Raw genomic sequence first — 26,978 nt, 5'->3', positions numbered from 1 at the left:
ACAGGTATTCATTTCTCTGTGGTGAATACTTCGGTGTGGATTTCCTGGGTCATAGAGCAAGTGTATACTTGGTGGTATCAAATTCTTGTGGTTTTTAGAAGTTGCTCTAGTATGTGTGTAATATCTTATATGATTTGTCCTAATGACTAAGGACACTGAGATTTTTCATGCACTTTTGCCATTCATATATCATTGGATGAAGTATTGCTTAAATATTTTCTCATTTTGAGTTATTTGTTCACAATCCATTGTTATGTCATTATGTTCCTTTAATTTAATTTTATTGTCAAGGTGATGTAGACACAGATTACAGTTACATACTTAAGATAGTGAGTACATTTCTTGTCATACTTGTTACTCCCCCCCCAATTTTTTCTCCTACCTTCCCTCCACCGCAGCCCTCCCCCCAGAACCCCGAGATATACAGTTAATTTCCAACATAGGAAGTGTCTTTTACAAATATTTGATCCCTATGTTTTGCTAGTCTATTTATTGTTTATAACAATGTCTTTTAAAGGGTAATCTTTTTTTCTTCATTTTGAAGAGGCTCTATTTTATCAGGTTTGATGTTAGAGATCATAGTTTTAGTGTTACATATAAGAAAGCTTTGCCGGGCTGGGGATATAGCCTAGTGGCAAGAGTGCCTGCCTCGGATACACGAGGCCCTAGGTTCGATTCCCCAGCACCACATATACAGAAAACGGCCAGAAGCAGCGCTGTGGCTCAAGTGGCAGAGTGCTAGCCTTGAGCGGGAAGAAGCCAGGGACAGTGCGCAGGCCCTGAGTCCAAGGCCCACGACTGGCCAAAAAAAAAAAAAAAAAAAGAAAGCTTTGCCAAACCCAAGGTTATAAAGGTTTTTCTTTTATAGCTTTGCTTTTACATTTCAGTTTATGACTCACAAAATGGCAACGTGTGTGTGTGTGTGCCAGTATTGGGAATTGAACTAAGAGTCTTGCTTTCTCATTTGGCTTATTCTGCTCAAGGCTGGCACTCTACCACTGGAGTCACAACTCCACTTCCTGCTGTTGGGTGATTAATTGGAGCTAAGAGCCTCACGGACTTTCCTGCCCTGCTGGCTTTAAGTCATGATCCTCAGATCTCAGACTCCTGAGTAGCTACGATTACACTGGTGTCTGGCTGGTAGCTTTAGAGGGTAACTTAACCCTAGATGTTATTTCAGAGTTTATCAAATAGTACATTAAGCTTTAGCCTACTGGCTCACAGCTTCCATGGCTTTACTGAAGGTTCTGTTTTGTAGGTAAAGAAAAAAAAAAGAGATGGCTACGCACAATCTCACAGGGCCCAGTACATATTCTGACTTTTCACTGTAATGTCTTCTCTCTGCAATAAACCTGCGTGGTTTTATTGGGGCAGTAGAATTATCTTTTTTCTTAGTTGAGAAGAAAAGAAGGTAACCAAAATAAAAAAATAAAAATCAGGTTTTCTTGTTAGCTGTAACATGACTTCCTACTTTTACCACAGGAAAGGATACTTAATGTCCCTCTGACAAATTTAAAAATGAATGCAAATTTGTCAGGCATAAAATATAAGCCCAGCCTACCACATACCATCTTTTTAACCTTTTTTAATTAAAAAATATTGATGTACAGAGGGGTTACAGTTACATAAGTCAGATAATGAGTATATTTCCTTTTGAACAGTGTCACCCCCTCATTCTCTCCCAGTTTTTTCCTTCCCGACTTCCCTCCTCCCCAGGTTGTATAGTTCATTTCCAACATAGTGTCTAGTGGGCTTCACTGATGAATTGGTTCACCCTTTGTCCCACATTTCTGTGCTTTCCCCCCCTCCCTAAATCAGGTGAACTAATATACAAGAAAAGAGTGCAGGAATTAAAAAAAAAAAAAAACAGCAACAGAGAATAAAGGAAAGAAAAAAAAGAACTGAAAATAGTACAATAAAAACTTCTTGCTTCCATTTCTTGGTGTTCATTTTTATAAATGCCATTTTATATGATCATATGCACATCACTATTAAGCACTTGTGATCCTCTCCTAAGAATATCTTCTTTGTTTTCACTGTGTAAATGTTTAAACTGCTGTTTAATTAGAAATGTCCAAGTGTAATTATTTGTCCTTTACTATCCATTGGGTTTACTTGTAGATTTATAAACACGTTCTAATTATTGCAAATGAGTGAAATGATAAAGCCTGTGTTTCTTTGGGACTGGCTTACTTCACTTAATATAATTTTTCCCAAGTATTTCCATTTCCTTATGAATGTGGCAATGTCATTCTTTCTGATAGAGGCATAGAATTCCATTTTGTATCTATACCACATTTACTTGATCCATTTGTCACTTTTAATCTTAAGGTTACTGAGCCTCATTTTGTTCATCTCTAACTCTGAACAGACTTGTTTCATGATATTATTATATGCATGAAATCAGATGAGATACATGAAAATGTCTACTTTGACTCATATCACATAATAAACTTTGATGTGTGAATTTCTCTTTTTTGTTGACATATTTGTAATTTATCCCACTAAGTTACCAAGAAGGCTTCAATAACATAAATAATCATCACTATATTATGATCAACCCACAGATTCTATCTAATTTTTTCCTAATCGTTTATGGATAGATGTTGGGGTTACAGATTTAAGAAAGAAATGTATGAAACAAAATTGTATCTCAGCCTTCAGGGAGGCTACAAAGGTATATATTTTAAGTCAAGAAAGTATTTCTTTCCAGGGAAAGAAATCCCCACATCTATTTTCCTAACCCTTTAAAACACTCAGTGCCTATCTATGCTGGTTATCTTTCTTCCTGTAATAACCTATTTTTGTTGAGTCCATTCAGTGTGCACACTCTAGTGTGGAGCTTACATACATTACCTCTGATTCTCAAAACAGCTGTTCATCTTGTCACATGAGGTTGAATCATTGGTATAAGCTCACACAGAGGTGACATGATGGACCCAGAGTTAAAAGCGAGTTGTAGTTTGCCCAAGTCCACACTTCCAGTTTCATATCCTTCCATACTGATTTTTGCTAGCAGCTGCCATCTGTAGAGCAATACTACTGTTACTTAAGATCCTTAGCAGACTGGTCTTCAGTTTTCTGAAATTATAGTTCTATTCTTCATTTTCCACTAGGTTGACATGGGGCCCTAAATCATCTAGGTAGCTCATATGAGAATGTTTTCCTGTTTCACCACCCTCCTCTGCTCTGGTACATAGACTTGGACTCTGTTCTGGGCATGATTTACACTGAGTGAAAAAAACAAGAAAAGTCTTATAGCCTCTACAGCTAGCCTTTACTAAGTGCTACTTACTCATTAACTCCAAAGAACCAGAGGCAGAATTTCTCCTAAACTCTTGAGATATAAAAAGGAAATGCTACTACACTGTTGGTGGGAGTGCAAACTCGTTCAACCACTCTGGAAAGCAGTATGGAAGTTCCTCAAAAGACTAAACATAGAAATCCCCTATGACCCAGCAATCCCACCCTGGGCATTTATCCAAATGATTTGATTTTGGTACCATAAGTATTGTCTATACTTTTATTGAATTAGGGAAGGGAAGAGGAACATCAAAATGGTGAGACAAAGGACAAAGGGCTAAGTGATGCAACAGCAATACTTACAAGACAATATGTTGGAAATTAACTGTACAACTGGGGGGTGGGATGAGGGGAGAGGGAAAATAGGAGAAAATGAGGGAGTGGGGTAAACAAGTTTGATAAGAAATGTACTTTCTACCTTATATATGTAACTGTAACTCCTCTGTACATCACCTTGACAATTAAAATTAAAAGAAAGGAATTTGGGGTTGATTAATACATGACAACCCTTTTTCTTTTACCCACTGGTCCTTAACTTTTTCATCTGATTCAGGCATAGCAGGCCTGAATCAGAAGCTTTAGATAACCTGAGGCTTTAGATATCTGCCAGAAGCAAAAAAGCTTCCTGCTTGTTTTGTTTTCTCCCTAGCAACAAATGTCCTCTGATCCTTTTGTGCTGGATGATGTCATTGTTGCCTTCCTTTTAACCACACACACAGTCTTTCACTGAAAAACAGACCCCTGCCTGGTTAATGGGCAGGGCTTTTCTCCAGCCATTCATTTTCATTTAGGAGTGGAGTTGTTTTCAGGGATTTCTGTTTTAATCATGCAATCATTAGCAGGCTCAGTTCAGTTCTCAACTCTGAGCAAGTAGGTTTGAGGCAAACAGCTTTCTCCAGGAGAACTTACAGTGTGGTGAGCTGATTCCAGCACTCTGGCTGCAATTTCCTACCTGGGTTTGGCAGACACATCCAGAAGGCAGCTGGGAGAAGGGTGATGATAGCTTTCTTGTTGCTTTCCTATAACTCTAAAAGAAATTTCCATCTCAGGAGACGGTGACATATGACCCCCTGCCAACCAAATGTTGGGCTTGGGGGAATTCTTATTGTAGAGCATTACAGTTGCTATTGCAGGAACAGAAGAGAAGAAAATGATTCTTCACAATGAGAAACCTATCATGAGGGACCTCAGAATACATTAATCCCTACCAAAATCTTAGTGCCTCTGAGCCCGACAGTATACTTGAGAATTATGTATTTATTATCTCACTAAATTGAATCCTCTCAACCATTCTATGAATTAGACATGAGTATTTTTAGTTTACATATTTCAGAAAAACAAAACATAGAAAAAATGTAAGTAAATTGCTCTATGATTTTGTAGCTACTCAGGCCTGTTGACCCCCCAAATCCTTAGGTGTTTTTGTTGTTGTTTTGTTTTTATGACAGTACGGGGATTTGAAATCAGTACTTGTACTAAGCAGGCCCTATGAGACTGAGCCACAAGCCTTATTTTGAACTGGTTGTTTTCGATACAAGATCCTTTTTCTTCCCTGAGCAGTTACTTGGAAGGTGATCTGACTATTTTAGTGCTTTGCCATTGTAACCCCGTCTCAGGCCAGTGCCACCAAGCTTCTCACAGACCTTTTTTGCATAGACTCATTTGCAAGCCCACTGATCTCAGCATTCCACATGAGTGGGGCGACAGGTACACACTGCCATGCCTCCCTCTTGCTTTGAAAGAGTCTCATGTGTATGTCTGGACTAGCCTTGAACCACGTTCCTCGTGATCTCAGCCTTCCAAATACAACTCCTGGTGTGAGCCACCAACACCAGCTCAACGTCCTTGTTTCTAATCACAGTTTGACTATGGAATCTTTCAAGAGTCAAATGAGTCTGTCAGTTAAAAAATGAGTGGTAACTTCTTAGCAATGATCACAGGAGACCTGTGGTACAATCCAGCCTATGCATGTGCTTTGTTTGATCCACATAATTTGGACTTAGATCGAGTTTGTTTTTACTGCTTTATATGTTGCCTTTTTTATTTTAGGAGAAAAATCTAGGTCTCTGCCTTAATTTGAAAATAAGATTTTGCAACAGGAGACTAGAGCCTAATTTTTGTATCCCCTTACTTGCATCCCCAACCTTCTCTCCTATTTCTTTGACTCTAGGACCAATGAGAATGTTCATTCATCATCAAATTTATACCTTATTGTAGTCCTGGAAGGAAGTACTCAAGTCACGATCACAATTTTTCTTACATAGGTCTCAAATGTCAGCATTACCTGCCGGCATTTGAAATGGTGATTGAACCCGGATGCTGAGAAAAGATAGATGTGAAGTTGATTAAATTTTTTTCTTTGAAATCACACTCAAGAGTAGATGCAGTTGTCTTGTCTGTGAGAGCAACACACATGACTGGAAATCCACTTAGCACCTGTGATTTGTCAGCTTATTGGGCCTTTAGTTAAGCCCTGCTGTGACCACTATGCCCCTCTATCTTCCACTGACAATGCTCCCATCTGTCCATGGCTTGCCCAGTACCCAGCATGCAGTTTGCCAAGGAGTTGCTCCTGGTGAAGGAGAAGGAGGGTGTGCTGCATGTGCCTATCATCCGCAGCGGGGACCTGAGCTACCAGTCATCGGTGAGGTGCTACACGCAGAGCCATTCCGCCCAGGTCATGGAGGACTTTGAGGAGAGAAGAAATGCAGACTCTTCACGGATTACATTTCTGAAAGGGGAGAAGGTCAGTAAATTCATGCAATTCCCTTCTTTCAGCTTTGACATAACCTCATGCACCCTCCAAATTGTATCTTGGGATTAATAATCCTTTTGAAGTTCAACCATATGAAGATCTTTGTAGATGACTCCAGAATTGTCCTCATCTGCACTACCAAAACAAGGGGTAGCTTCCTTTTGGGGGCATTCTTGAGAGCCTGACACAGGTATGACTCATAAAGGCCAGGTCTACTTAAATATTTTATGAGAATTTTACTGGTGTCAGGTTGAAACCTGTATGTAAGAACATATACAACTATACTGTAAATACAAGTTTCCACTTTGATTCTACATGCTTGTATTTGTTTGAATTTCAAAAGAGGGTTCTCCACCTGTTCAAGAGATAGTTTTTAGTTTCAGAAAACTATAAAGGAAGTACAGCCTAATTAATACTTCATCTGCACAACCACCTATCAGTTATCCCAAACACATTGTGGGATCTTGGTTTGTTAATCCTATGTCTTTGGAACTTGTCAAATACTAAAGTATCTGTTCTTTAAAAAAAACACTAAATTGTTCAGCACTGGTCTCTCACATCTGTAATACTAGCTACTCAGGAGATTGAAATCTAATGATTGTGGTTCAGTGATAACCTAGGCAGGAAAGTCCTGCGATTCTTATCTCCAGTTAACCATCAAAATGTTTGAAGTGAACTGTGGCTAAAATGGTAGAACACTAGCCTTGAGTGGGAAAATCTAAGGGACAATGCCTGGATACTGAGTTCAAGCCTTAGTAAACACACACACACACACACACACACACACACACACACACACACACACACACACTGAAATAAAGAAAAAAGACTCTGAAGAGTCACTACTAAATTCATGCATTCCATCAGGAATTCTTATTGTCTGGAAGCTGGTGTAGGAGAAGCATATTTTTCAAGGACTTAAAACCAGGTTAATAAGCTAGTTGGTTTGCAGGGATGTCTTACTGCCATTGAGTATGACTTATGGAGTATGCAAGTAGAACTTCTCTCTACCCACGTCTTTTGAAATGTAGTAAGACAGAGAATTTAAAATAGTCCAGCTAAAAATATCCCACTCCATATCACATGACTGAACTATTGAAACTGCTATGCGGCTTTAATATTGTGACTTCATTTATATTTTCTCAAGAACTCAGGCCTCAGTAGAGAATACTCACTTTGAGAAATACTTAATTTTTTCCCCACTGACAAGGCACTGTATATGTGGCTTTTAGCACTCAGCAGTTTTCAGATGCGATTCTATTTGGCAGCAGATTTGAGAGTTGTTTAGCATTTAAAGGTATCGTTAGCATAACATGAAGCCTTTCTGGGTTCCTTAGAAAACTGTTTCATCTTTACAAAGGAAAAGGAATGCTATTCAGCTCTCCAAGAAGTCTAGCAATATGTTAAACTCACACCACTAGAATGAAACCTATCAGAACATGCACAAGTGTATTAACCAGCCCAGATAGCCTGTGCAAAAACACTTGATGTTCTACAAGTGCTTGCTCGTGAGTTATTTGTTTTGTTGATGTTTGGGTTTTGTCACTCATCAGGAATAATTCAAAGTACTCTGAAATGTTCTGCAAACACAAGTCTTGTCAAATAGGTATATCCCAGTCAGATATGAATTGTTAGGTTTAACTGTTATTTTATGAATGAAGTTGTCTGGATGCCTTGTCTCCGGCTGTTGATTCTAGGTGAAGAATTGCACAGTCTATGTCCATGATGACTCCATGTTTGAACCAGATGAGCAGTTCAGGGTCTACCTTGGTCATCCCCTTGGAACCCACTGGAGTGGAGCTCGAGTTGGAAAAAATAACGTGGCCACCATCACCATATCCAACGATGAAGATGGTAACAGACAAAATTGACTTTGGTTTAGGTTGATAGAACTGATATTTTACTAAGAATGTAATTGTTAGTGTAATGAAAAAATTAAGTGCTATAAATGTTTGCGCTGACAATAATTTGAATATATTTATATGAAATGTTTCCAACAAATGACTGCCTTCAACAATGCTCCAACAAATTCACTGGCATTTCTACTCTCATTATTTCCTACCATATTATCAAAAGATAGAGAACAATGACCAAATACCATTAAATCACTACAGGTCAGGAGAAGGATTAGAAATACAATTAGTATCAGTTGAATCAAATAAGTAAATTTAAGGGCTGGGAATATGGCCTGGTGGTAAAGTGCTTGTCTTTTATACATGAAGCCTTGGGTTCGATTCCTCAGCACCATATATATCCGGAAGTGGCGCTGTGGCTCAAGTGACAGAGTGCTAGCCTTAAGAAAAAAGAAGCCTGGGCTGGGGATATGGCCTAGTGGCAAGAGCGCTTGCCTCGTATACTTGAAGCCCTGGGTTCGATTCCCCAGCACCACATATACAAAAAATGGCCAGAAGTGGCGCTGTGACTCAAGTGGCAGAGTGCTAGCCTTGAGCAAAAAGAAGCCAGGGACAGTGCTCAGGCCCTGAGTCCAAGGCCCAGGACTGGCCAAAAAGAAAAAAGAAAAAAGAAAAAAAAGAAAAAAGAAGCCAGGGACAGTGCTCAGGCCCTGAGTTCAAGCCTCAGGACTGGCAACAAAAACAAAACCAAACAAAAAAAATTTAAAACACGGTTCCTTTCTGGAAAAGTCTAATTTCTCCATTTCCTTATAATTGATCTGACTTATTACTCTTAAAATAAAACAAAATCCTTAAATTCCATAGTTTGAGTGATCCAGACACCTGTAGAAACAACTTGCTTTGAACTGAGCCTTCATCATTTTACTAAGCTATTTTAATAATATTATAATATTAGCAATATTAATATATAATATTAATATATAATTATATATCGTATATAATTATATATAATATAATATTAATATATAATATAAATAATATTATAGTATTATTGCAAACAGGAATAAGTTTTTGTTTTATGCTTTTTGTATTTGCTGTAATATCTTCTTTCCCTTAATCCTGACAATGTAATTATCCCTGTAGTATAGGTGAAGAAATGAAACTTCAGCAACAGTCTCATCATTTGTCTTTACTTTCACAGCTATTATCATCAAAATTGGATTATAAACTTGTTTTGTATGATTCTAGAACATACTTCTTTCTTTGGCACTACTGGGATTTGAACTCACAACCTTATACTTGTTCATTAGAAACTTTCACTTGGGGTATGTCTCTAGCCCTTTTTTGCTTTAGTTATTTTTTGGATAGGGTCTAAAATTTTTGCTCAGGTCTTTTCTAGGACCATAATCCTGTTTCCTGTGCCTAATGCATAGCTGGCATTACAAGTATGAAACACAACACCTGGCTTTTTTGTTGAGATGAGATCACATAAACTTTTTGCCCAGCCTACACTGATCCATTATCCTTCTAATTTCTGCCTCCCCTGTAGCTGGTATTATAGGCATGGCATACCCATGCCTGACCTTTGTACTCTTAACTACCATGACAGTGAATAAAACTTCAATGCTTCTAATGAACAAATCAGAATCTAACTTGGAAGTAAGGTAAAATACACGACATCTATCTTAAAGTGGAATTCTTTATGCAAATAGATATGTTCAGATCTTGAAGTGAACCCAGTCCCCAGGCACACAGAAAAAAAAATTAAAAAGAGAAAGAAAAACAAAACTGTGACTGAATCTCAGAGAGGTAAACAGTTCACACTGCCAGCAACTTTCTGGGGTTTCAGAGCTAGGAAGCCTCAAGTGATGTTTACCTTGTGTAGTTAGGATGACCTGACTTTGTGAGAGAGGGACATGCAGACATGAGAAATGTCTGCAATATTCTACTATATAATTAATGTACTTTGAATTTATAATTCCTCTCAGTTTTCTCCTGCTTTATCTCTGTCTCCCCATCCTACTCTTTCTCATGAGAAAGTAATAGGGAAGAAAGCATAATGTGAAAAAAAAATTGGTGAGAACCAACAATTATTATTAATCATCTCCCAACAATGACAGTAGTGCCCAAAGAAGGTAGCATTAGGAAGTATTACATCCCTAAACTAACCATTCCTATCTAAATAACTTTTGAGGTGTTAGGAAAAGCCAGGGGAGGGGACATAAGGACACGGGGAGGAGAGTATCCAAAAGACCAGAGGTAAGGGCTCAGGGCATGGCTCAAGTAGTAGAGCACCTGCCTAGCAAGCACAAGGCTCAGAGTTCAAACCACAGTACCTCAAAATACAAGAGGTGAAAGATAGTCTTGGGAAATTTAAGTAGATAAATTCCAAGAAATTCATTACTCATAACTAAAAAGCTGATTCACATAAGCAATCAATAGACATTTATCAAGTGTCTACTATATCTTAGTTCCTTGATAAGTTGTGAACATTAAAAAAACATTTCGTGTGCTATAATACCAAGATGGAAACTTGAACATCATACATTTCAAAGTTTCTAACTATTTTCTCCATTAAGAAACATGAGAAATAATTCTGTATAGGATCACAAACCAATTACTCTTTCCAAAACATAGCTTAGAGGTAAATGCTGATTGATTGTAAGCCTTTTGGCCTTGGTATTGTTAGCTAATGTGAAATGTTCCCTCTCGTTGTTAAGGTATTTTCAGGGGAGTGTGCCTCCTTTATGCAATTTCAAACTCCCTCTTCATTTCCTTAGCACCCACCATTGAGTTTGAAGAAGCTGCCTACCAAGTTCGGGAGCCGGCAGGGCCAGATGCCATCGCCATTCTGAACATCAAGGTGATCCGCAGAGGGGATCAGAACAGGACCTCCAGGATCCGCTGCAGTACTCGGGATGGCTCTGCCCAGTCCGGTGTGGACTACTACCCAAAGAGCCGAGTCTTGAAATTCAGTCCTGGTAATGGAATGCTAATTCTGACCTGTTGGGTTTTCTTCATGCAGAGACAAGTATCTTGTATTAGAAGAAAGAAATGAGAGAAAGTAAGGAAGAAAACAACAGTCTCAATAACATGAAGCACATATTAAGCACACACCCTTGAAATTGCAGAGAAGCTTCTTAATTAGCCAAAATTGCACAGAAAGAAAAAGGTCCCTAACATTGGAACATTCTGGGCACTTGATTTATTAAAGGGGATTTTTGTTATCCTGTGTCTTGGTTGGATGATAGCAATACTTTGCCCTCTCCCCCCAACACATGCACACATGCACTTATACACACACACATGCACACACACACACATACACACACATCACTTAGCAGAGATTGCAAAGCACTGTGCATAGATCCTTCAAGTGTGGAAGGCAAAAGTGCTGCACATCTACTCGCAGGCAAGATATCCTGTTGTATTCCTTCCATAAAAGTTTATCCCACAGAGAAAAAGAAACATGTTGCAGAAGAAAGAAAGATGAGAATCAGGTCACAACTTGCTCTTCCTCTGTTCTTCCTATAATTTGGGAAAAGTGACCAGTCAGGGAAAGGGTTGATTTGTGGGCTAGGGGTTTTCATGGAATTTTCTAGAGCAGTATAAAGTGAAAGAGTATTGTATATCTCAACACCACTAGTGACGTGACCTGCAGTGGACATTAAGGTGGATGGAGAAAGTGACACAGATGCTTGAGGTTCAGAATAGACCTCTGCCAGCACTGGAGGTATAAATAGCTCCATTCCATGTGTGTGCAACTGATTTTGGCTGAAGAGTTAGAGTCTCTCTTCCACATCTGCACAAGGAAACCCCCCCCCCCCCCACACACACACACACACTTCAGTGATCTTGCCCTTATCTTCTTGTGTTTTGGAATCTGGGAATAACAAAGGTCCAGATGCACCCTAGCCTAGATGTTGGTAGGCAAGGATGAAGGTCCTTACTTATTACCAGGGATGTATGTATTTTGAGATAATTATTTAAGAATAGAGAAAGTCTAAAAGCCTCAGAAGGTTAAAATCCTTCCCATCCAGCCTCCAATGCTATTGTTCTTTGCAGAATCAAACCCTGGTAGGTGTCCTTTGAGCTTTCGCTTCTCAGGAGATAGACAGCTTTGAAGGATATCTGTGTGCAAGCACTCACAGACACACAGGAACTCATGCATAAGTGTAAACGAGAAAGAAAAATTAAAAAGGAAAAAATACTCTTCTACCCAGGATGAAGTATATTTCGGATCATAGATTTTTACTCCTGCCAGCCAGTGTCAGGCAGGGGCCATTAATCCTCATATGGTGTTGAATAGTAAATCTGTAGTACTGAGCCTCTAAAGAAGGTGGAATTTGGTCTATAAAACAGGTTCCTCACATGACATGGGACTGGGGTGATTGGTAGTCATGGCATTTAGAGAAAACCTCTAAAAAGAAGGGGTATATTTTAACATGACATCTAAGCAGGGCCCACATGCACTTTCTTGAATATGTTCCTAACAAGGTCTTCGCTCTTTCTTTGTTCTGTCCTTGGTGCAGGTGTGGACCATATCTTTTTTAAAGTGGAGATCTTATCCAATGAAGACCGTGAATGGCACGAGTCTTTCTCTCTAGTCCTTGGCCCAGATGACCCAGTGGAAGCAGTGCTTGGGGATGTAACCACTGCTACAGTGACAATTCTAGACCAAGAGGCAGCAGGAAGCCTCATATTGCCAGCACCGCCCATTGTGAGTTGGTTGACCCACAGGATTTGCCACTTCTATTAAGAGTGGTGGATAAGACCTTGAGAGCAGAGGAAGTCTCTTGTGTTCTTTGCTCTTCTAACTCAGCAGACTCAACCAGAGAAAAGGGCCCCTCTCCTCCTCTCCAGAGAACAGTTGGTAATGTCTGGGGACACTTTGGTTAGCCACAAAAGTCACACTGGATGTATAGGTAGAAGCCAGGGAGACTGCTAGTTACACCCTACAGTATACATGACAGTCCCCAACAAAGGAATTAGTTGTCACACATGTCAATAGTGCAAAGTGTGAGAAATAGCATTCTGATGCAAGAGTGGGACCAAACCATCATGGTATGCTTGTCTGATAAAGGAAAAGTACAATGGAGTTTACCATCTTTCTGTTTTCCTGGGACTTGGAAGGGTAAGAAAGGAACATTACCCTGTTTGCTATCATTCATACTAATGCTCACACAGAATTCAATGCTTCTACATTTCTTAGTTTGGGATGAACAGAACAAATGCACTGATGTTACACAATGAAGAGGAAATGTCTGGGGGTTGTGGGAGGAAATTCAACCCATACCAGTAAAGCAGTTACAAGTATAATAACCACCCCTAACCAGTCTCTTATGCATCAAAGAGATTATTTGGAAACATATCCCTCATTTGATCATAAAAGAGAGACACTATTTGTATTTATTTTTTTAAATTTTTACTTTTATTTTATTGTAAAGGTGATGTACAGAGGGGTTACAGTTACATAAGTAAAGTAATGAGTATATTTCTTGTTCAACATTGTTACCTTCTCCTTCACTCAAAGAACATAGCTAGCAAGAAAAATAGAAAGCCCACAGACTGGGAGATCTTCACTAGCTATACAACAGACAAGGACCTTATATGAAATATATACATAGAGCTCAAAAATTAAACCCCTCAATAAAAAAAAATCCTCAAAGAAATAACCACCCCATTAATAAGTGGTCTAAAGAATTAAAAAGAGACTTTCCTAGAGAGGAAATAAGAATAGCCAATAGGAAATGTTCAGCATCTCTGACCATCAAAGAAATGTAGATCAAAACCACATTGAGGTTGCACCTCACCCCAGTTAGAATGGTTATTATCAAGAAAACAAACAATAGTAGGTGTGGCGGGGATGTGGCCCAAAGGGAATGCTACTACACTGTTGGTGGGAAGGTATGCTGATTCAACCACTCTGGAAAGCAGTATGTATTTATTCTCATATTGCAAAATATGCAAGCATTTGCCACAGACAAATTAATACAACTTTAAATTAGCTTTGCCATTCATAACGTGTATTTTTCACATGAGAGGCTCTGATTTAGGGACACAGGACAATAAAACTTTTAGGGTAATCTCCTTGACCCCTAAATGTGTGCAGAATCTCTTCAGGATGCCTGTAAAGACCTATAATAGCTTCTGTTGTAGTTTTAAAAATCCCTAGAGGGAAAGAGAACTGGAAAGCCTGTGGGGAAGGGACCTTTGGTTCTGTGATCTTGCTGATAGCCCTCCCAGCCTGAACCTTTGCTACCTTTTTCCAGGTTGTCACACTGGCTGACTATGACCATGTGGAAGAGGTTAGCAAGGAAGGAGTCAAGAAGGCCCCCTCTCCAGGCTACCCACTGGTCTGTGTCACGCCCTGTGACCCCCACTTCCCCAGGTATACTGTCATGAAGGAGCGTTGCAGTGAGGCCGGTATCAACCAGAGCTCTGTGCAATTCAGCTGGGAAGTGGCCTCCCCCACGGATGGCAATGGAGCCCGGTCTCCCTTTGAGACCATCTCAGACAACACACCGTTCACCAGTGTGAACCACATGGTAAGGTGTGGCCTGGGTCTGGCTAGGAAGGGGGAGAACCAGCCATTGTTCTCTGTTGCTTTGACTCTGTCAAGTTCATTCAAGTCCACACAGGGTACTTGAAATAAAATGATAAGCAGGTACTCACATAATCACTTACATTCTACATGTTAGGAAAAGTAGTGTGGTATACTAGGTATACTAGTAGCCAGCCAAGATCTGTTCACAAATTCTCATTCTGTCTGTTTTTATCTGCATGATGTTGTTTACTTGGTCTCCTGCGTCTCAGTCTCCTGGTCTGTGAATACTGTTTCTTCTAAGCCATTTTTACAAGGTGACTGAAAAATGTGATCTTTAAGTGAAAAAAATAAGTTCAAGAGTGTAGTTCAAAATAAGTTCAAGATTCATTAAGTGATCACTACTCCTTTTTCACAGGTTTTTAATCATTCAGTGTTTGAGTATGGGATATTTAAATTAGTGGTGACTAATTTTTAAGCAGAAGGGTGGAATTGTTTTTGAAGGCCTCATTTTGCAAAGCCCTTGGGAAGGTCACGGAAAAGGTTTCTAGGAATATTGCTGCCCTGAAAGAGCTGGGAGACCAGGCCCAGACCCCACTTCTCATCAGAGACAATGAGCAGTGATGTTCACCAAGCGTAAGGCATAGGCCACAACATGACTACCAGGCATTGCCCCAATGAGGTTCTCTTTCAGAAGTGATGAGAAAGCAGTTGAGATGCAAGTTCAACATAGAATCTGACACCTAGTAAATGTTCGGGGATGGTGGAGTGAAATTACTTTGCTGACTATTTTGGGGAATCAAAGTTTTCATTCAGACAGACTTCTGCTATTTCCCTCCTCAATCCACAGTTTGTTTCCACTGTGTTAAGCTGGAGGGGATAAGAGCAAGAGGGAAGCTGCTAGACAGGGAGGGGGTGCTTGTGACAGAACAGATTGCACAGGTCCATTGTGCACAACTTACTCAAAAAAACAAGATTCGATTCTTTGGGGATTTAACTTAGATCAAATTTAAATCTTCTTCTGTATTATTAAAAAGCTAAAATCACAAGACTTAATAACTTGCTGTTTTCCAAGTATCTACTTCCATGTTCAACAAAACCATATTTGTATTTTTGAACCAAAGGTACATTTCTTACAGGTTCTAAATTCATGACTATCACTTTAGAGGTAGAGTTTATAAGTTATAGACTAATATCATTTACCCCAGTTTCCTTGCTTTTTTTTTTTCCTTCTGTCAATCATGGGACTTGAACTCAGGGCCAAGGCAATGTTCCTAAGTAATTTTGCTCAAGGTTGGCATTCTCCCACTTGGAGCCACAGTGCCCCTTGGTTTTTATGGTGGTTAATTGGAGATAAGAGTCTCACAGCCTTTCTTGTGGGGCTGACTACAAACCACAATCCTTGTATCTCAACTTCCTGAGTAGCTGGGATTACAGGCATGAGCCACTGACACGGCACTTCCTTTTAGTTTATCTTCATTTATTTTGTTATTTATTTAATACCCTTTGCTTATGAATTATATTTTATCTCAATCTTTTCTGGACGAATTCTATATGTAAATAAATAAATAAGGAAGTGACAGCTAATTTAGGAAATTTAATGGAAAAATTTTAATTTTTAATGGACTTCAGTGAAAACTGTTTTTGTGGAAAGCAGTTATAGGTTCTTATGATTACTCTGTGGAAGATGTAAAGCAGATAGAACTGCTAATTAATTTTTCTTGTTCTGTACTTCCCTGTGTTTATGCACATATCCCCTAAAGGGCCCAGGTGATCTATGTCACCTCTGCATAAGCTGAGTAAAGTCCTCCTGTTGCTTCTGTGTGTGTGGAAATGTGAAGCAATCTGGAGATAGACCTTCAGTAATCAGGAGGTGTTAGAGGCCAAGTTCTCAGCCTCAAGTCTGCATGCTGTGACCTGTGATCCTGGCAGTGAGAGGGAGCAGAAGGAAAGAGAAATAAGGACGCCTATGGAGGAAGCCTCTCTTCATTCCATCCAGGCATCTCTGCTCACTGCCTGACATGCATGGAAGCCAATACCATGGCACTGGATTTCACACCAAAGAGATCAGCAACTAAGAGCTTAAATCCCTGTCCTCCCCCTCCATTGGAACTGGGAGGATTTCTAGAAAGGAAGAAGAGAAAAGCTGCTGATCAAATAATAAGAAATAATCAAATAATAAGAAATGTTCAGGGGCTGGGAATATGGCCTAGTGGCAAGAGAGCTTGACTTGTATACATGAAGACCGGGGATCGATTCCCCAGCACCACATATATAGAAAAAGCCAGAAGTGGCGCTGTGGCTCAAGTGGCAGAGTGCTAGCCTTGAGCAAAAAGAAGCCAGGGCCTGAGTCCAAGGCCCAGGACTGGCAAAAAAAAAAAAAGAAGAAGAAGAAGAAGTGTTCACGTTTCACATTTCTTTGGAGGATAATTAGGTTCTACAAGCTGGGATTTTAAGTTGATGGCATCATTAACAGGACAACACAGCTTCTTCTGCTCCCATCTATTCTCAAAGAGTTAATTCCAAGCCAAGAAAATCACTAGTGAAAGGTCTAGAGATGTTTTAGGTGAAGGGATTGCGGCTGCGTATGTCCAGGCCTTAGAGGACTCACCATCCTCTCAGACACAGTGCCTTGGAGGCAAAGCAGTCTTGCTGGAATGTGTGGGAAAACAGTTGGATCATCTGTTGAGCCTCACTCACAGAACAAGGGTAACACACTTAATGGCAATCAGTCTTCTCTGGGTACTTGTTGCTTGTCAACTAGGTCATTTTCTGTCTTTCCCTCATTTGGGGAGTACTCATTGCCTGGTTCATAGTGGGAAGTCAATGATTACACCATGAATGAGTGAAAAGGTAGAGCGGTGGGTGTGTAGGTAGGTGAGTGGATGGATGGATGGCCTTCACTGGTTATTTTATGCCAGTGGCTTACTGTGTCATATCATTTATCAATACGGTGTAAGGATCTGTTTATATGGTCCATACCCCTGAAGAGTTTTATTCTTTCCATAGGTTCTAGATAGCATTTACTTCAGTCGGAGGTTCCATGTGCGTTGTGTGGCCAAGGCTGTGGACAAAGTGGGCCATGCAGGGACCCCTTTACGGAGCAACATTGTCACCATTGGAACAGACAGTGCTATCTGCCACACCCCAGTGGTGGCTGGGACAGCAAGAGGCTTCCAGGCCCAGTCCTTCATTGCAACCTTGAAATACCTGGATGTCAAACACAAGGAGCATCCAAACAGGTCAGGCAGGTGAACCTCCTGTGTCCTTTACTTGTTTCCCAGGTGGGGGAGAGGCAGATCTGTAGTGATAATTAATGCGTTAGAAAAATAATTTCTTCTGTGATCCATAAAGGTCTGGCCCTTGCCTATTTTCCCCAGACCCGTTTCTTCCTTGATATTTTTGCTTGCCAGTCTGCCCACTAAGAATCACATGTGATTTCCTAATAGCTTCATAGTTGCATGTTTAACCTGCCCCCACTTTTGATCACCTTCTGTAGTTAAGTTCTCTTGTCCCACCATACCTAGATCATAGCATCTCCTCTAAGACTATTTGCATCATCCCTGAATTAATTTAGAAGCTCCTCTGACCCCCATCGGTGCCGTTTTCAGAGCATTATTATCACTCAATCTCTCTGTCCACGTGGTGGGTGGTAAAACCTTAAGGGAAGAGACTGTGATTATTTATTTTGCATCTCTTTTTCCCAGATCAGTACTCCAGATCAGTACTTCCAGACATTTGCTGAATGTCTGCAAAACTAATGAGTAATAAACTAAAGTTTAAACTATAAGTCACTAGACTTATTTTTTTCTTGTGCCACCACAATTTTCTTAGGAGATGGATACTTTGGTTTGTGCATAACAAAAGAGAATAATTGTATGTCATACATATTTATAGAATATAAAATAGTCTAATTTTAAAATCAGAGAAAATGGCTCATTTGTATGGAAAACAAAAACAGGATAGTTGGGTGTAGTTCAGTGTAGAATGCTTACTTATCACATACATGGCCTAGATCTGATTGCCAGCACTGCAAAAAAAAATTTTTTTAAACCCCACAGACTTGATTGCGGTTCCAAAAATATGCAAATACCTCTTTTCAAGCAGAATAAAATTTATTTAAAGTGCAATAACAAGTACCATGGCACTACTGACTCCTTTCTAGGAAAAGGGCCACCCTTTTTGTACCACAGATTTGATTTCCTCTTAAAAACATGTCTCTTTAGTTATGGTCATGAGCTATATACAGAACATACCCTCAATAAACATGCCAGAAATTTAAACAACAAATGCAACGCATAAGTACAACTCTGTTTTGTCTTTACCAGTATTTATTAAGTTCATATTTTATTCAGAATTGTATACAGTATGTACTGAAGAAATAAAAGAAATGAAGGAAATGGTCCTTGTCCTCATAGTGGGGAGGCAACATAAGTGGTCTCAGAACATACAAGCAATCACAGCCAATATAAACAAGCTACAGATTTCCTGGTGCAAAAGCTTCTCTGCTGCTGAGGAATGTAGAGGAGGAGTATGTGCTCAGACAGCCTAGCAAGGGCTGGCTACAGGTGTTGAAGGAATTTAAAGGGAGAGAGGAGAGAGGTCCCTATTTTTAATTTGGAAGAGACCGTGTGAGCAGTGTAATATTGCAATTTGTAATACATGGCTGGGTGAGGAGATGGCCTTGGAGTTGAAAATTGCAATGATTTTTTAAACTCAAACAAATGTCAATCTTCTCAACCTTCACAGGTATTCCATGAGATAAAGCAGGAGGAAGTGCCTGCATTAGGAACCCAGCCTTCGCTCCTGATGATGCAAAGTTTCCATTTAGCTTAAGAGAGCCTTAAAGTAATTTGTGGTGGTGACGGTATCTTTCCTTGTACAGAAAAGAAAAAAAAGTCTTTGATTCCTCATCCCTGTCAGGCTTGAGTCTCTCTTAGGAAGAAAACAAACGCCTGTGCGTGGACTTCCACACCTTCATGTTCAGATAGAATTCCTCCGTGGAAGCTTCTGCAAAGGGGAATGCTAAATGCATACTTGAAGACAAAGTTGTAATGAAAAAGGAATGCCCATTTAGACTGATGATAGCATAAGTTAAACCCTTATTTCTACACTTTCTCTTAGAATACACATTTCAGTGCAAATCCCACACCAAGATGGAATGCTGCCTTTGATTTCTACCATGCCACTGCACAACCTGCATTTCCTATTGTCAGAGTCAATCTACAGACATCAGCACGTCTGCTCCAATTTAGTCACCACCCAGGACCTGCGAGGCATCTCAGGTGAGAAGTGATTTTCATAACTGATTTTCCCATGCCAACTCCTTGGAGCTAAGTGGGAAGAAGAGAGAGAGAGAGAGAGAGAGAGAGAGAGAGAGAGAGAGAGAGAGAGAGAGAGAGAAAGAGTTAATGTTTTCCAGCTTTATTCTTACCAGTGCTTACTTCAGTTTCATTCAAGCTTGGAAGTTCAAACAATGAAATAAATAGAGAAAACAAATTAAGGACTTTGGAATCTCACTGACGTAGATTCAGATCTTCATTTCACTTTTACACAACTGAACAAAAATAGCTGGAAATTTCTGAGCTGATTTTTTCTTTTCTGTAACATGAAGATAACTATTACTACCAACCAGGGAGAGGACTCAATGGCAATATGTTTTTAAATTACCACCATGGTGGATTTTAGTTCCTTCCTTCCCTTAGAGAGAGATTTTTGGATTTGTACTCCGAAGTCCTAGGACAGTAACCTCTTTAGAAAGGTGAATTTCAGAGATATAGATGTTTAAGTATAGATTCTCTGGAATCAGGGGCTGAGAGGGAATTGAGGTGCAAGATGTTTTTTATTGATCAGTATTTATTAAAGGGAAGGAAGTAGGACTGAACAGGCAGAGAAGGGAAATTCCAAGTCCACAAAGCAAGAATCTCTGGAGATATTTGTCCTACTTTCTGTCCAAATGGCCAAACTTTTATAGCCCATTTCCCTTAGCCAATGGATTTGGCCCACCACAGCAAGGGCACGATGTTGGGTTGAGCCACTGCAACTGATAAAGAGGACAGAGCTGACAGCCAAGGCGGCCCATCTCTGTGTTCACCACAGCAGACATTTTACTTTACAAAAGAATCCTGTCCATTTCCATTTACCTGAGCAAGTGCACATGAAATGCGTATTTCCTCCTTTCACAGCTGATGAATCATTTAACAGAAGACAGAAATATATTCATATGCTCTTTCATGTTCACTAAGCATCATTTCTAGTAGTGACGGTCTTCAAATAGCAGGATTAGTTGAATGCAAACCACTCTTAAATCATTAAACCACACACGAAAATTTAATTGATCCAAATATATAGCTAGTAGAAGAAATGTGCTTAAAGATGGAACCATTGTGCCTATCCCTACTTGAAAACAATTAAACTCATTGCAGGTCAATTGAGTACCTGGCTTTTGTGTGACAAAGGGCTGGTTGCTGCTGTCAGGCACTCAAGAAAATACATTAATGCTTCTCTGTCTCTCTCTCAGTCTCTGTCTCTGTCTCTCTCTGTTTCTCTCTGTCTCTCACTGTCTCTCTCTGTCTCTGTGTCTGTCTCTGTCTCTCTAACTCTCTCTCCCTTTCTCTCTCTGCTCTCCCTCCTCTTGTTGACAGTCTCACTATGTAGTCCAGTTTAGCCTCAAACTCAAAATCATCTTATCTCTGCCTCATATACCGTCTTGCCCAGCACTGCATTAACTCGTTCTGATACTACTGTCATTTTTAGTACTATAGAACTTTTACCCAAATATTATAAGCCTGCATCAGTATTCAGCTGTGTGCTGCACAGAGGTCTCTTTTAATTTAGAACAGTTCACTTGCTTGGCAGCATTTGATTCAATACATTTTGCCTGTAGCAGATGAAGTTTATTCAAGCATCATTAGTGAGCTATTTACTCATTAAGATTTTTTGTTTTCTATGGGACTTTAAAAACTATGGGAAGAAGGGAAAGGAGGAGGGAGTCTGTGGTTGGCTTGTTAGCATTCCATAAAAGTAATTTTTTAATTGGCCTTAAAAAATAATTTCACAACTGTCCTAGCTTCTCAGGAGGCTGAGATCTGTGAATCACTCAAAGCCAACTTGGGCAGGAAAGTCCATGGGATTCTTATCTCTAATTAACCAACAAAAAACCAGAAGTGGAGTTGTGCCTCAAGTGGTAGAGCTCTAGCCTCGAGTGAAAAAGCTCAAGGACAACACCCATGCCTTGGGTTTATAGCCCCATGCCTGGCCAAAAAAAAAAGGAAAGAAAATTATCAACTGGGTGTTGGTGGCTTGCCGGGCTTCGCTCTACCTCCCATCCACGTGGGGGTCCTGGGCTTCTCTGCCTCTTCCGTGTGTGGTCCTCTGCCACTCTCACCGCATTCCCCTGGCCAGTAGGAATTAACTGCGGGAGCGGAGGCCACGGGCAGCCTCAGTAGCATGTGGTCGCGAGAAGTCCTGCCCCCTCCCCATTCCCAAGGAAGACAGGGGCGCATGGACTTCTCGGAGAACCCTCAAGGGGGGTTCTGGTTTAATAAAGGGAGGGGTTAACAGTTATATGGGGTGATCGACCAGGAACTGGCTATAGGCCGGCGAGCTTGTCCTAGGACCCCCTCATGGGCTAACGTCACTTCCCATAGTCCCGCCCTTTGGGCAAAGCCCGCGAAAAGGGGGGCACATGTGCTCACTGGCGAGAAGTTGGGGGGCTGGTCTCAAAGCTACTCCTTCTGGTTTGGGACCCAGAAGGAGATAGGTGTGGCTAACTTCCACACTGCCCCAGGGCTGGGGGAAGGGCGGTGTCTCAGGATCGGGATCGCTCTCATCGCCCTTCCCCCTTCAAGGCCAAGCTGAATCCCCAACAGTGGCTCACACCTGTAATCCTAACTACTTGAGAGGTTGAGATCTAGAATCATTGTTTAAAGCCAGCCAGGTGACACAAATTCCATAAAATTATTCTCTCCAATTACTCAACAGCCGGTAGTAGAGCTGTGGCGCAGTGGTAGAGTGCTAGCCTTGAGCAGAAACACTCAGGGACTGCACCTAGGCCCGAGTTCAAGCCACAGGAGCTTTGAAAAAATTATCAATGCATAATCCTATAGTAAATCTATTTCATCAAACTGACTGATTTTAAAGCATAAAACACCAAACGAAATGTACAGGCAGGGCTACAACTGGATTTTGAATTCTGTCTTCTTCATTCGCGGTATTATTTTTCTTTTCTTCTTGGTGTGTGTGTCCTTGGAGTCATCCACTTAATCCTAGCCATAAGCAGATCAACTTCACAAGTTCTTCTGTGTTCTCACTGTGAACTGGGAGCCCTGGTTGCTCCATGGATTGTCTCATATAAACAGAATTCTTTTATTGTCAAAAATATGGGCCCACTCTCCTCCACAACTCCTAGACATCCACAGACTGAATTACTATTCCTTGTTCTTTCCCACCTGGCAGAGGCAGGGTTCCTGGACGATGTGGTCTACGACAACACTGCCCTGGGGCCTGGCTATGACCGCCCCTTCCAGTTTGACCCCACTGTGCGAGAGCCAAAGACCATCCAGCTCTACAAACACCTGAACCTGAAGAGCTGCGTTTGGACCTTTGATGCCTATTATGACATGACAGAGTTGATCGATGTCTGCGGAGGCTCAGTGACTGCAGACTTCCAGGTGGGGCTCTGCGGGTTCATCTGGGGCTCATCGGGGGCTCTGTGTGCATGAGTGCTATTCCCAGCTCTGTTTGCTCCTGAGACACCTCAGCTGGTGCTGTGTGTCCACAACTGAGTCAGCTGACTAAAGGAGTCAAGGTAGCTGAAGGCTACCTTGGTAGCCTTTGGATAGAGCACCTAACATTCTCTAAACTGAGTTAATGTGGAAAATAATTATTGTCTGTCACAGTCATTTATATAAAAACTACTTTTCACTTCTCTGGATATATATGCTTTTCCCTCTGTGTATTTTGGAAAGCCAGAAAAATTTAATGGTAGGATTATTGGGTTGTAGGATTATAGTAATAACCTGTAGATAGATGTACAGTGGATGCATTCTCTTCCTCAGTTGGGGAAATGAACTGGAATGGCAAGTGGTAAGACGTTGTCTTTTTAAGGACAAGAAGGATACTGTTGTCCCAAGTACTATGGAAAAATAACTGCTTAAAATATTTTTACTTAATATTTACATAAACAAGCAATACCTGGAAAATATATACATGCACATAGGTATTTGTGTATTATCATGTATTATAATAGTAATATAATATTGCATATTATAGCATATAACATATAATAGAATTATACACATATATGTGTACATACATGTATACATTAATATGCACACATGTATAGGCATATACATACACATTCACTTATATGCATACATTTACATGTACACACATACATATGTCTATATGCATATGTATGTGTCTGTGTGTGTGTGTGCCACACACATTAGAAATGGTAACAACGTTTGGTAGAAAGAGTTATAAGAGGGCAGTTACATTAATGGGCTACTGAGATGGAACACATCCATCCTCATGGAGAAATTAATTCTCAAACAAGTCCATCCCATTTTTGAGCACTTCCATTAAATTTTTAGGTGTCTGTTCTTCATTTCAAATCAAATTTAATGTTTCTAAAGTAGAAAGCTTGTAAAGAGACATAATCATTTTGGCTAAAGTTTGTTATTTGCTTTGTGTGCCTCTGTTCTGTTGCTTCTTATTTTGTACACTACTGCCCTCTACTGAATTGAATTTTAATGCTGTCTTAGGGCTTGTTAGGTTTTTTTTTTATAGTTATATAACCCACAGTCACTGGAAAATGCAAAACTAGCCTCTCAAGTCAGTAGTCTCTCTTCATGCTTTTGCCTGAAGTGTTGAATTGGTTTTTTTTTTATATTTAGTATATGCTTACAAATCCAAAAGACTACAACCAAGGGTTTTTTTTTAAGTTTTTTTTCTATTTTTTCACATTTTTATTAGCTTACACTAGTTATAGAGAGGAATATTCCGTTATTTCATTTCTACACATTTATGATGTCTTCCTATCATACCTCCTCTAGCAGATTCCCTACTTCCCTTCTCCCCTTCTCAAAACAATTTCAGTAGCCTTCATTGTGGCCTATTTTAAAATCAACACAGAAAAAATACATACATTGAAGTGTTTCATTGTTATCTATTTCTTTAAAAGTAATTCAGTCAGCCAGGTTCTGTGATTCAAGCCTGTATGTTAGCTACTTGAAAGGCAGAGATCAGGGGATGCAATTCCAGTTAGCCAGAGTTTCTTTCTCAACCAATGACTGGGCTCATGAAACATCTGTCATCTGAAGCAATGAGGGAAGCCCAGTGACTTGGTATAGTGGCTTTTCACTGTAGAAATGTGAGGATAACAGCTCATGATGGCCGTGGGCACGCAGACAGGCCTTATCTCAAAGTTAACCAATGCAAAATGGGGTTGGTAGACTGGCCATTTTTTTCAAATCTTACATCATCATCATTATCATCATCATAGCTACTAGTATGTCAGAAAAATACCAAATCGAGAACCAAGTTCTAGTTCATACATTTCTGTATTAAATTAAACTAATTTAGCTTTTTTGTTATAAAAGAAATTTATGGAGGGGAAGATTATAAAACACTTTTTAAGTGAATAAGCCAACTTCTCCACTCACACACATACCCAGTCTCACCATGGAAGCTTTGCTAGAATTGTATTACCTTCCCATCCAAGTTTTGTTCACTGTACAGTAAAAACGTTTTGGGTCCAAATCATTACCAGTAACAGGAAGCCCCTTAAAAAGTAGTGTTATCTTGGAAGTGCGATGTGCTTCCTTTTCAAAATTGTTTCTAAAGCATTGTACAGATGAGGAAGTTGTCCATGTACTTGCAACTCTGAGCTGTCTGTTGATGATTGCCAAATTTGGTGGCCTTTGCTTAGAGCAAGAGGTGAGAGTGTTCACTGAAGCGGCCCAGTTGTGAGTGTTTATCTCAGGTCCACCTTAGTTATCTTCCCCATTGCAGGCAATCGGCCTTCTCTACAGGTTACTGATAAATGATTGGCAGAGGGCAGATGGACTGAATGGAGAGTCCCACTGTCACCAGGTTGATTCAATGGGAGTAACTGTGCTGCTTTACATTTCAGCTCAGGCTTCTAGCAACTGAAGAGTAAAAGTACAGCTAATTCTCACATCATAAGTGATGTTTCAAGAGTGTCCTCCGAAAAGCCTTTGCAGATCACTATGTGATCAAGAACTATTTTGACCACTTTCTACCTTCTTGATTTTTTTTTTTTAAAGTAAAGCATAGGCTGGGTGCTGAGGACTCCTGCCTGTAATTCTAACCTCCTTAGGAAGCTGAGATGTGAAGATTGTGGTTCAAAGCCAGCCCAGGCAACAAAGGCGATGAGGCTCTTATCTCTAACCACCAAAAAGCTGAAAGTGGAGCTATGCCTCAACTGATAGATCTGTATAAGCCTTGAGTGAAAAAGCTGAGGAATAGTGCCTAGGCAGAGTTCAAGCCCCAATACTGGCACTAGAATTATTATTATTAATAATAATAACAATAATAAAAATTTAAAAATAAAATAAAATGTGAGTATGACTCTCGATTAATCATTCTCTCATGATTAACAGGTGAGTGAATGGTAAGAGGCCATTTTGTATGCCCAGGCTGGAATAAACCTGTTTCCTTGCACACTGTTTCCTTGGCAGGTGAGGGATTCCGCTCAGTCCTTCTTGACGGTACATGTGCCTCTGTATGTGTCCTACATCTATGTGACAGCCCCCAGGGGCTGGGCCTCCTTGGAACATCACACTGAGATGGAATTCTCCTTCTTCTATGATACAGTTCTCTGGAGAACAGGTATGCACAGACATCTCAACTATTCCTACCTCACCCTCAGTCAAACCTAAACACATATGTAGAGACTTATGACAGAAGTTGCATTCCTGTTATCTTATAGAAAGCTAGGGAAGGGCCTCTTGAGTCTGAAAAAGGTGCAGATCTATTGTTCCTTCTTGGGAACAATGTCTTCAGGCTCATGCTTGAGAGCCCGAAGAGAGTGAGAGCCAAGGGCAAGTCATGGGCCCAGATTGCCAGTAGGGATTTGGGGCGTTCATGTTCTTTGGAATCAAGTTCAGTTCAACCTAGTTAAGAAATAGTATGGCTCTGCTTGCTTAAAAAACAAAGAGATCTTCAAATAAAACACATGAAAATAGAAAAATATGAAAAAACACTTAAGTGGGTTGTGTCAAATAGTCTACATCAGTCATTTGATATAGTTATGGCTTTTGTTGATTCTCAAAATGGAGTTTCCTTAATGATGCTAACTCTTTAAGATGGTCTTTTCTGGGTCTTGTCTGTGTTACTGAACCCCCAGAGGAAGGAGTTCCAAATGGCTGACCTGAGGCCCCAAGGCTGCTAGAAGTACTTACTTCACTCCTGCTTATTAATAGCACCCACCCTACCCACTACTGTCATAGAAATGCATCTTGAAACTCCTTTGCTCTCTCTCTCCTGCTCATTCTAG

At 40.2% G+C, this 26,978-nt stretch overlaps 1 protein-coding gene across 5 annotated transcripts in view; it reads left to right on the top strand.

Moving 5' to 3' along the window:
- The window catches only part of Fras1 (Fraser extracellular matrix complex subunit 1), a 423,435-nt gene that overhangs the window by 381,832 nt on the left and 14,625 nt on the right, over nt 1-26,978 (top strand). For all 5 annotated transcript variants that reach the window (XM_048364092.1, XM_048364090.1, XM_048364089.1 and 2 more), the window contains 9 exons: nt 5,844-6,049; nt 7,756-7,912; nt 10,692-10,892; nt 12,444-12,631; nt 14,184-14,459; nt 17,465-17,697; nt 19,580-19,740; nt 22,913-23,127; nt 26,161-26,311. In XM_048364092.1, the coding sequence (XP_048220049.1) occupies nt 5,844-6,049; nt 7,756-7,912; nt 10,692-10,892; nt 12,444-12,631; nt 14,184-14,459; nt 17,465-17,697; nt 19,580-19,740; nt 22,913-23,127; nt 26,161-26,311 (1,788 nt within the window). The remainder of the gene's footprint in view (nt 1-5,843; nt 6,050-7,755; nt 7,913-10,691; nt 10,893-12,443; nt 12,632-14,183; nt 14,460-17,464; nt 17,698-19,579; nt 19,741-22,912; nt 23,128-26,160; nt 26,312-26,978) is intronic.

This window comes from Perognathus longimembris, chromosome 16, assembly GCF_023159225.1.
Source record: "Perognathus longimembris pacificus isolate PPM17 chromosome 16, ASM2315922v1, whole genome shotgun sequence".
NCBI classification, from domain to species: Eukaryota; Metazoa; Chordata; class Mammalia; order Rodentia; family Heteromyidae; genus Perognathus; species Perognathus longimembris.
The sequence above is the reverse complement of the archived record's forward strand: the minus strand, read 5'-3'. Positions and strand labels throughout refer to the sequence as shown.